Source organism: Mesoplodon mirus (assembly GCF_964341445.2).
Source record: "Mesoplodon mirus genome assembly, chromosome: 3".
In the NCBI taxonomy this organism is placed as follows: Eukaryota; Metazoa; Chordata; class Mammalia; order Artiodactyla; family Ziphiidae; genus Mesoplodon; species Mesoplodon mirus.
In genome coordinates, this window is record NC_138978.1 from 115522089 (window position 1) to 115533742 (window position 11654).

The 11654-nt window shown below is 39.0% G+C and overlaps 1 protein-coding gene across 2 annotated transcripts in view; it reads right to left on the reverse strand.

Moving 5' to 3' along the window:
- The window catches only part of CTSS (cathepsin S), a 29495-nt gene extending 23665 nt beyond the window's left edge, over positions 1-5830 (reverse strand). The window contains exons 1-4 of one of the 2 annotated variants that reach the window (XM_082616499.1): positions 5704-5830; positions 4617-4743; positions 1417-1539; positions 431-580 (exon numbers count right to left, since the gene is read on the reverse strand). In XM_082616499.1, the coding sequence (XP_082472625.1) occupies positions 431-580; positions 1417-1539; positions 4617-4743; positions 5704-5729 (426 nt within the window). In that variant the 5' untranslated portion in view covers positions 5730-5830. Of the gene's footprint in view, positions 1-430; positions 581-1416; positions 1540-4616; positions 4744-5132; positions 5271-5703 lie in introns of those variants that run through there. The other variant, XM_082616500.1, reaches the window with a different exon arrangement.
- Between the last annotated feature and the right edge of the window lie 5824 nt (positions 5831-11654).

Below are 11654 nucleotides of genomic sequence, written 5' to 3' on the forward strand. Positions count from 1 at the left end.
AGTTTTTCCTCTCCTTCAACCGTGAAATTCGTAAGTGAGATGGAGGAATAAACTTCCTGATTGAAATTCTCTCACACACATGATACTATTTCTCAAGTAATTGGTTTGGTGGAGGGTCCAGCGCAGTTCATGGATAGCATGAACACTAAAGGTCTGTCTTAAAGACCTGTTTGCTTAATTCACAGTTTTTTCCTTAGTCTAATATTGATGGCTCTAACCTTTGATGTTCTCAGCACTGTGGGGAATACAAAAAGTATCATATGTGGTCCTGGCCCTTCAGGAGCTCACAATGTACTTGGGAAGACAAGAATAGCAAACATACTTAGAAAGGAACCTAAGGGACTATGAGATTCACTGCCAGATTACGTAGCTAGACTCAGTATTTAAGGAAGAGAGATCTCGAACTGGGGCCTGGGATGACAATACTCACCTGGTATTTCACTTCAGTAACACACCCCTTCTCTCTCCAGTCCAGAGAATCAGGCAATTTCTGATTAGGGTTTGACTTGTAAGTGACATTTCTCTTCCATTGGCTGGGAACTCTCAGGGAACTCATCAAAGATATCACTTCTTCACTGGTCTACAAAGATATATACATAGATCCTTTCACTTATACCCTTCTTTTCAATATCCTGATAACTGTAACTGTGAATATATTTAACAACTGAGAGAAACAAGTGGTAGCTGTGACTAACATAGGTAACTATCTGGTAGGTGAATGATCTGGGTCTCTTTAGTCTTACACTTTGCCATTAACATCACAGTTAGGCATTGGGAAGGAGAAGAAGAAGATGATAAAAACTAGGTTACAGAGAGGCGGATTTTTGGTTCAGAGCAAGGCAGAATTTTATAAAAGGGTTGTCTAAAAAGTGGACTAAACTGGTTTTCCTTGTGAGAAAGAATTATAAAAGAGATTCCTGCATTTAAGCTACTTAGGGTGTTCCTTTCCAAGGGGTACTATGACTCTTAATTTTGGCCACAGTGAAAAAGTTTTGTAGGGTAGAACAGAATCTAATAACTAATGGGAGATGATTTGTGATATTAAATACCCACACTCCCCCATTAAGAAAGCAAGTGGACCATATTAAATTATCAATTTAGACTTACATAACTATGGTAACATTCTAAAATATTTCGGGTAGCCTTTAGGTAATGCTTTCTAGAATTAATAAAAATAAAAGTAACAGTGGTCTGCGAGTTAAAAATACTCCTTTAAAGAAGGGATTTGTTAAGGAAAGTGATCACAGTAGGACCAAAGAAGGAATCTGTACAAATTCTTATGTCCTTAAATTCTGTTTTCTAATTTTATACACATACAGAAAACACTCCTTTGTTGTATACCTTCAAATTGCCTTTGGGGAGACAGAAATCCTGTTTACCCAGAGATGAAAATAGGATTATTTATAATTTACCTACCATGTCTCCCAGGTGGTTCATGCCTAGATCATATGAATGCATTCCCATTGAATGCTCCAGATTGTGAAGCATCACAGTTTTTAGATTCTTTTCCCAGATGAGACGCCGTGCTACTTCCTCATTCTAAAATATAAGGAAAAAGAACATAGTTATACTGAATTCTTCAAAAGTGTGTTCAATAATGAAAATAAACATATTATGAAGCATTCTATTAAGTGTGGATCTGTTTGGGAGCATACAAATAAATGAATATATCCAATATAACTGGTAAAATTGCACAGTAATCTTAACTCTTCCTCTTAATTGCTCTGATGGTGATTAATATCATTTTAGATATACACAATGAACTTCCTCAATTTGCTAAAAAGTTTTTTTTTAGAAATTGCAGTTTGTTGAAGTATATCCTTTGTAAATGGTAAACTCACTTAATCATTATAGATCTTTAAAAAATATTTTCTTTTTTACCCTCACACTTGAAAAATAGTTTAGCTGATTATAAATTTCTAGCTTTTTTTTTTTTTTTTTTTTTTTTTTTGCGGTACGCGGGCCTCTCACTGCTGTGGCCTCTCCCGTTGCGGAGCACAGGCTCCGGACACGCAGCCTCAGCGGCCATGGCTCACGGGCCCAGCCGCTCCACGGCATGTGGGATCTTCCCGGACCGGGGCACGAACCCGTGTCCCCTGAATTGGCAGGCGGACTCTCAACCACTGCGCCACCAGGGAAGCCTTCTAGCTCTTTTTATTCAGTTATTTGAAGATATTTCTCCATTGTCTTCTGATATCTATTATTGCAGATTAGAGGTCTGTTTAGTCTAATTGTTGTAATGTTTTTAACTTTGGTAACTTTTGCGATTTTCTTTCTCTTTGATGTTTTGCAGCTTCATTACATGTTTGTGGGTGTGGGTTTCTTTATTTTACTCTCCTGGGTACTTTAAATTGGAAAGCACTTTTGACTGGAGGACTCAGGAACATTTTTTTTCCTATCTGGAAAATTCTCAACCAGTATCTCTTCAAATATTGCTTCTCCACCATTCCATCAGATGGAGCCACAAACTCTCTTTCATCTCTTTACCTGCATTTTCATAGTTTTTCCTTTTTATTTTTGTGTGCTGCCTTCTTGATGAATGCCTCAGTACTATCTTTCAGATTGCTGATTCTATCCAGCTCTTTCCAGTCTGGAGTTTATCCCTTTTATTGAGTTCTTATTTCAATGACTATATTTTTTTCATTTCTGAGATTTCTAATTGGATTTCTAATACATTTCACAATTTCTTGTTCATTCATGCAGATGTTATTCCATTATACATAGTTTTAAAAATAATTTTGGTCCTATTATCCTAATTTTATCCAGAGTGAATTCATATTCAGACGGTTGATTTTGTTGCCCTCCAGGAGCTTCATTTACATAGAATGCAATGTACATGGTGCCTCCTAGAATCGCTGACCCTCACCTCCACCCCCAAGGCCGGAGTTTATGACAAGCCATAGCCCAATGAGCAGTCAGCAATAACTCTTTTCTGCCTCATTTCATTGAGTATTAGAACCCAGGCCTAGGCCCTGGTTCTAGGTAGTAAGTCTGGATGCAGTCCCTCTGTCTTGGAGCAAGATTTTACTGTTACCCCAGTAATGGACATGTACAGATATACTTCCAAACCACTAGAGGGAAAAAATGAAATAAAGAAAAAATAAATCTAATGAAGTATAGGAAAGAAAAAAAAAAAGAAGAGAACTTGGAGATACAGTTTAATGGTAAGATACTAATCAAAAGTCATTTTCATTCCTCCTGATGGACTAGAATCATTAAAAAGCGAGATAATATTCATTTAACCAAATAGTGGTGCTAACTGCACATCTAGCTCTAGTTAACGTTGAAATTGAAGGTCTGGTCCTAAAGGGGAGTGGATGAGGGTGAAATTCATGAGCACTAAGAAAACAACTCAGACCATTTTTATACAAAAACCATACATCAAATAAGTAAATATATAATCCTTGCGTACAAACTCAGAAATATGATACAGTTATAGGACTTAGTTATTTGAAGCACCAGGGTTAAAATCTTAAAGTCAATCAAGAAGTATGTTTTGAAATAAAAATAAAAGTACAAACTGGGAAGTGAGAGTCAAGAAATAATATCTGCCAGTGCTTCTCTATGCCAGGGACTGAAAGAGGCCTTTTTTGTTCCTCAAACATGCACTCCTTCCCTCTTGGCCTGGGACTTTCACTCCCGTTTTCTACTTTGCTTGCTCCCTGGCTTCTATCCATTCTCTGCTCATATGTCAACTTATATGTGAAGCCTTCCCTGACCATTCTCTCAGATGTATAAAATAATCACTCCCAACCCCTCACAGGCATCACACAGGACCCTTCCAACTCCCCCATTCCTTGCTTTGTTTTTCTCTACTTCTTTCCTGTCTCTCCTTTTAGGATGTAAGCTCCATAAAAACAGGAACTTTCGGACTTCCCTGGTGGCGCAGTGGTTGAGAGTCCGCCTGCCGATGCAGGGGACACGGGTTTGAGCTCTGGTCCAGGGAGATCCCACATGCTGTGGAGCAACTAAGCCCGTGCACCACAACTACTGAGCCTGAGCTCTAGAGCCCGTGAGGCACAACTACTGACCCTACATGCTACAACTACTGAAGCCCGTGCGCCTAGAAGCCGTGCTCCGCAACAAGAGAAGCCACCGCAATGAGAAGCCCATGCAACGCAACAAAGAGTAGCCCCCACTCGCCACAACTAGAGAAAGCCCGTGCACATCAACAAAGACCCAACGCAGCCAAAAATAAATAAATAAAATAAATAACTTTATTTTAAAAGAACCAACAGGGCTTCCCTGGTGGCGCAGTTGTTGAGAGTCCGCCTGCCAATGTAAGGGACACAGGTTCGTGCCCCGGTCCGGGAAGATCCCACGTGCCGCGGAGCGGCTGCGCCGTGAGCCATGGCCGCTGAGCCTGCGCGTCCGGAGCCTGTGCTCCGCAGTGGGAGAGGCCACAGCAGTGAGAAGCCCGCGTACCGCAAAAAAAAAAAAAAAAAAAAAAAAAAAAAAAAGCCAACAGGAGCTTTATTTTGTTTCCTGTTGTATCTCTAGTACCAAGAACAGAATCTGGCAAGAGAGGAGTGTGTAACATTTATTGAAAACAGTGCTTGTCACAATATGTAGGGTACTTGAGTAAAAGCAAATTGCTCAAGTGGCAGCCCATCTACCTGTTCCTTGTATTGTTTCCCATAGGTTTTCTTCCAGAGATCCCAGTGATGATCCAGAGTGGAATCTCTGTGCTGCTGTGCCATCACAGAGGAGCAGAGCAGGAGCACCCATACCAGCCATTTCATTCTGTTAAAGGAAAGGTAACAGAGGAAGAGTAGCTGTTAGCTGCATCTATTGTGACCATATTTTTTTCACAACAAAAAGTAGGAATGCAGAGCTTGTCAAAGGGACAGAATATTACAAAGCAGAATTATGCAGGAAACTTTCTGGATTATATAGTGACAGGGAGTAACTGCAGTTTTTTGTCTGAAATACCACTTCCAATTCTTAGTAGCACTTTAAAAGTGATTTTCAAAAAGTTTCCAGATATCTGGTAAGCCAAATTTACATCTAAGTTTGGGGAGATGTGGAGATGAGGAAGTAGGGATTTTACAGGATTTGACAACAAATCTAACCAAGGGAAATCCTCTTTCCTCCTTTCCAGAAAAAAAAAAATCCTTAAGAAGAATGCATACCTTTGAAAAATCAGTTTATCTTCATAATTTTTGAATACATGAGCTCCTCTTAACTGGTCTATCCACAACCTTCAGAGATAGTTAAAAGACAACTCCTGTGTATTGCTTTCCCATCTTTGGATCATTTTTACCTTTTAACCTTTTTTTCCCCTAAAAATCAAAATATCTGTTTCAAAAGAAGAGGTTAACTGCTTTTGAAAACACCACTTCTATATTTAATACAAAGAGACTTCAACAGAAATTCAGTGACTAACTCCCTCAAACTGGATTCTATTTTCTTTTCCACTTCTTTTTAATTCAAAACAGCTGGATTTTTAACCATGTAAATCTTCAAATTATATTCCAAAGAAAGCTATGTGTCCGCCTCAGGCTTTAGATGTTTAAGCAGACATTAACTTTTCAAAAATAGACTCTTTTGAGTCAAAAAAAAGAAGAGGCAAATTGGGCAACAATGATTCTTTTAGTTTACTTCCTGTAAAAAACGATGTAAAACCTGGCAGGCAGAGCAAGCTAAAAACACAAATGAAGGATTTAAGGACCAAGTAGGAGAAAAAGAACAGACAGTACGTACATGATAGAACCAGCAGGTGCTCCCATACTAAGAATGCTTGATGGTGGGCTCTCTCCAAAGATTTCAAAGGCAGCAAAGAGACTTCAGTTAAAGTGACTTTAAAAAGAAATTGGAACTTGTCACATGAGGTATCCACAATGAGGAAGTGAACTTTCATTTCAGTTTCATTTAAAATCTAACTAGATTTGCTACCTCTGGCTCTCTTGCTGCAGTTTTGGAGATAAAGCGGGTGCAGTAAACCATCAAAAAGAGCCCCCAGTAGAGGAGATCAGTAGAAAAAGCTCAGCAAAATAACACCAGTACACGTTTACCCTTTAACTTTTCATCATTTTGATTATTCACTTTACCTAGAAACAACAATTTTCAGAAGGAAAACTTTAGCTATGAAGAGATTAGGATTAAGTTCCTGAAATCCAGGCTTCCTCCATGATTTCCTAGGAAAATCCACCTTATTCTTTTTTTTTTTTTTTTTTTGGTGCCGTATGCGGCCCTCTCACTGTTGTGGCCTCTCCCGTTGCGGAGCACAGGCTCCGGACGCGCAGGCTCAGCGGCCATGGCTCACGGGCCCAGCCGCTCCGCGGCACGTGGGATCCTCCCGGACCGGGGCGCGAAGCTGTGTCCCCTTCATCGGCAGGTGGACTCTCAACCACTGCGCCACCAGGGAAGCCCAAAACACCACTTTTTATCAGGCTATTTTCTACAAACGCTCTCTGTTGCCTGATGCCTTTCCCCATAATCTGGCCCATCCTTAGGCACTTTATTCAATTTAGAGTAGATTTTTTTAAACTTTCACCCTCTGTTGTAGTCAAGCTGGTCTCATGGGCCCCCACATTGCACGGTCATTCGTGTCTTTCTGAAATGACTCTCTCTATTCCTTGGCCTCTCTACCTTGCAAGTTCTACTTCAAGTATCGCCTTTCCCAGTCTTCTCTGACTGCCTCACCATCTTCCATTTCTATATACTTTTTTTAAATTTAATTTTTATTTTATATTAGAGTATATTTGATTTACAGTGTTGTGTTAGTTTCAGGTGTACAGCAAAGTGATTCAGTTATACATACACATATATTCTATATACTTTTAAGAAACAAATTGCACCATGCAGTTTTGAACTTATTCTCTATTTGTATCATATAAGATGGTTTCATCTCACCAGCTGACTTGAGAATACAGGATCCTGTCTTACTTATCTTTGTATTGTTCTGTTTAATACATGTTTAGGCAAAAACAAATAAATATTTATTGGATTAATTTTCTAATTATAATCTTCTACATGTTTTATCTTCACTTCTGATTCATCACCCGTTCGGCCATGGCTTCTAAGGCTTTTAGCCTTAGGTTTCTCTGCTTCTTTTGCTCTCCTCTTCGTATATAAAAGTCTGTAAATAGTCATACTACCGTATTTAAAAAACATTAGGGGAACACATCATTATATAGTCTATCCTCAGGTACACTTAGTGCATTTCATAAAATTAAAACTCATTCTGCAACATTCTAAACCTGTAAATTGGATTTTTGCACAATTAGTTTCCTTTGAAATGGGGCAAACCTGCTGTTGCAAATTTAACTAGAGATATCTTTTTTTTAAAGAGAGGAAATCTGCAGTAGTACAGTACTTAATCTTCTCTAGAATGCTGTCTCCCTTCCATCACAGATGAGGAAACATTTCCTGAATGATGTTGAAAAGGAAAGTGAAAGCCAAATAAGGAAGCCTAGTGCCTTCTCCAGGTTGTTTTTTTATATTTTTATTATTTATTTTTATTTTTGGCTGCATTGGGTCTCCGTTGCTGTGCTCAGGCTTTCTTTGGTTATGGTGAGCGGGGGGCTACTCTTCCTTGCGGTGTGCGGGCTTCTCATTGCGGTGGCTTCTTTTGTTGGGAACATGGGCTCTAGGCGTGCAGGCTTCAGTACTTGTGGCCTGTGGGCTCAGTAGTTGTGGCTCACGGGCTTAGTTACTACGCGGCATGTAGGATCTTCCTGGACCAGGGCTTGAACCCGTGTCCCTTGCACTGGCAGGCAGATTCTTAACCACTGCACCACCAGGGAAATCCCCCTTCTCCAGGTTTTAAAGTCACCATCTCTCAGGCTTATGCACCCTGAAAGTTAGCTGCTTCAAGTTTCTTTGAGGAACTATCTTACTTGGTCTTAAAGAAAAGGACTCTGAATTTTAGGATGACACTGATGCTAGTTTTACTCTCTGTTAATTTACCCAAGTGACTAACTTTATGCTGGGAATTTAATAACGTACATTATTTCTATAGTTAAGATAGCTCACTTGTTACTGACCCTTTTGCCCAAGAGGTACATAAAGGCGAGATGAAGGACACCCTTAATAGAGTATAGGAGACTAGAAAATTAATTAATTATCTAGTTTACATTTTCTGAAGAAAGAAAATAGGATTCTTGAATCATTGGGAAAGATAGGAATGTTTTAATTGAAAACATACAATATTTCTAATACTTTCTGTATAGATTATCTGCTTGGTGCATTATTCTGGAAATATCTGATCCCAGTAGACATCCCCCATTATCCTGGGTGCCTCTCTCTGTCACGTGGCAATGTGTGCTCAAAGAAGGAAGGTTAATTTTACTAAGAGATCAAAACAAGACATAACTCAGGAGTACTGGGGTGTCACAGATAAGACCCTTCCCCCAACAAATGTATAACAATTGTGACACACTTGTGTCAAAACAAGGTGACACAAGGTAAGTCACAAGAAATTTGTTAGTAGTAATAAAGTGCCAAAATTTGCAAGTGACACATTTAAAAATTAGAGTAGATTAAGGTTATCTCTGTAATAACATCACTTTGATATAAGTACATTCCAGTATGCTTTCTGGGAGAGGATAGGGGGGTTTATAGATAGCTACCAGAGACTGACATTATTTTGTGAGTATACCCATGGAAATGTGTCACAAATGTGAACATCAGTCTTCTCTATAGAGGTGGAGAACACTTGAGCTAAAGCATGTCTTTAAGTGTATATTATTTGCCACCTAGCCTCCATTTCCCCTTCTTGTGGCAATAGCATCCTGATTTTAAAATGGGGAACTCCCCCCCACACACACTCATGGGATTAAGAGAGAAGCAACATTATCCCCTAGTTCCAGTGGTATGTGTAGGTCCCAAGGCTAGTCCATCAGAGCTTTGTATTCTTCTGGCTACAATGACTAGGAAAAAAATCTTTGGCTGTGGGAACTAGAAGAAGGAATTAAACCAAAGGCTACTGAGCTGTCATAGAAACTGTAGTGCCAAAGAATCCCTAAGCCTAACAGTCTATTGCCTTTCTAGGCTCCCAACTTGTACCACAGCTAAAGTTGAGTAGTCCTTCTCCAGAAAAGGCATTTACCCTATGCCAACCTCTGGCATAGCCATGGAGAATAAGGACAAGCAAGACCATCTATCTAGCAGGAAAAAACAGGGGCCATGGTGGCAATAAGGAAGATTCCCACAGAGAACAAATTTGGAGGTTCCCAGTTGGCTGGCCAAGAAACTCACTCCAACCCCAGGGAGGGAGGCTTCCGTATTCCTGCCTAGTTGGTATAATGTATGCTATGGATCAATGATAACTGTGTACTATTTTTTCATCCATTCTCCTCTTTCCAGAATTAGACTTTCACTGTAGTTATACTATTTCTTCTTCTCCATCATTTTTAACATAGCTTAGATATAGATAACTTAAGTTTTAGGTTGCCAGACCTCAAGGGGCCATATCCAAACTTTACGAGGAAGACTATATATATCAGCTGAACACAGTAACCAGATAAGGCCCTGGGCTGTCTCACTGGGGAGGGGACTTTGGTAAGCACTTTTTAATGTAGGTATGAACTTTTTTTGTGTGTGTGTGTGGTACACGGGCCTCTCACTGTTGTGGTCTCTCCCGTTGTGGAGCACAGGCTCCAGACCCGCAGGCTCAGCGGCCATGGCTCATGGGCCTAGCCGCTCCACGGCATGTGGGATCTTCCCAGACCGGGGCACGAACCCGTGTCCCCTGCATCGGCAGGCAGACTCTCAACCACTGTGCCACTAGGGAAGCCCCCTTTTTAGCTATTTTTATGTATACAATTAAGTGGCATTAAGTACATTCATAATATTGTATAATTATTGCCACAGTCTATTTCCAGAACTTCTTTTTTTTTTTAAATAGACTTTATTTTTTAGAATAGTTCTAGGTTCACAGCAAAATTGAGCTGAAAGTACAAAGAGTTCCAATATACTCTTCGACCCCACATACTCATAACCTCCCTCATTTAGAAATTGTTCATTATTCCAAACAGAAAATTTACACCCTTTAAAAAATAACTCCCCATTTTGCCCACCGCCCCCAGCTCCTGGTAATACCTCTAGTCTATTCTACTTTCTGTCTCTGTGAATTAGTCTATTTTAAATGCCTCATGTAAGTGGAATCATTTGTCCTTTTGTGTTTGGCTTATTTCACTTATGTTTGCACTGTTTTTCCATGTTGTAGTATGTAACAACACTTCATTCCTTTTTAAGGCTGAATAATATTCCATTGTGTGTATATAGCACATTTTGTTAATCCATTCATCTGGTGATGAACACTTTGATTGTTTCTACCTTTTGGCTATTGTGAATTATGCTGCTAAGAACATTGGTGTACAAGTATCTGTCTGAGTCCATGTTTTCAATACTTTTTGATGTATATCTAGGAGTGAAATTGCTAGATCAATATTGTAATTTTATAGGGAATTCCCGGGCGGTCCATTGATTAGGACACCATGCTCTCCTGCCAAAGGCCGGGGTTCAATCCCTGGTTGGAGAATTGGATCCCACAAGCCCAGCAGCATGGCAAAAAAAAAAAAAAAAAGTTAATTCTATGTTTAACTTTTTGGGGAACCTTCAAAACCACAACAGTTGCACCACTTTATGTTCCCACCAGCAATGTACCAGAGTTCCAATTTTTCCACATCCTTCCCACACTTGCTATTATTTGCTTTTTTTGTAATAGCCACCATAATGGGTGTGAAGTGATATCTCATCGTGGTTTTGATTTGCATTTCTCTAAAGGATAGTGATGAGCATAATTTCACGTGCTTATTGACTATTTGTCCATCTTTGGAGAAAAGTCTGTTCAAATCCTTTGCCCATTTTTGCATTGGGTTTTTTGAGTTGTAGCTCTTTATATATTCTGGATATTACTTTTAAAATCAGATATATGATTTGCAGACATTTTCTCTTATTTTGTGGGCTGTCTTTTGACTCTCTTGAGTCACTTTAAGTGTCTCACTTGAGACACTTTAATGCACAAAAGTTCTAAATTTTGATGAAGTCCAATTTATTTTGTGGTTGCTTGTACTTGTGGTGGCATGTCTAAGACAAGATCTATGTTTTTTCCTAAGAGTTTTATAGTTTTAACTCTTATATTTAGTTTTTTTAAACCATTTTGAATTAATTTTTATATATGGTGTGAGGTACCATTCCAACTTCATTCTTTTACATGTTGTCATCCAGCTGTCCCAGCACCATTTGTTGAAAAGACTATTCTTTTCCCTGTCAAATTATCTTGGCACCCTTGTTGAAACTCAACTGAACATAAATAAAAGAGTTTATTTCTGTATTCTTAATTCTATTCCATTGATCTATAAATCTATCCTTATGGCAGTAATACACGGTCTTGGTTACTACTGTTGGTTTGTAGTAAGTTTTGAAATTGGGAAGTATATTCTTTTTCAAGAACTTTATTCTTTCAACTCTATTCTTTTTCAAGATTGTTTTGGCTATTCTGGATCCCTTTAATGTTCATATGAATTTTAGGGTCAGCATGTCAATTTCTACAAAGAAGCCAGCCAGGATTTTTTTTTATCCAATAGTATGCATTTTATGACAATAACAGGTACAGACTGGGCACCCTAGGGCTCTCTTTATATCCTAAAGAAAATGAGCATTTACATTATTCATGGACTGTACTGAATTAAAAAAAGATCAGTTGT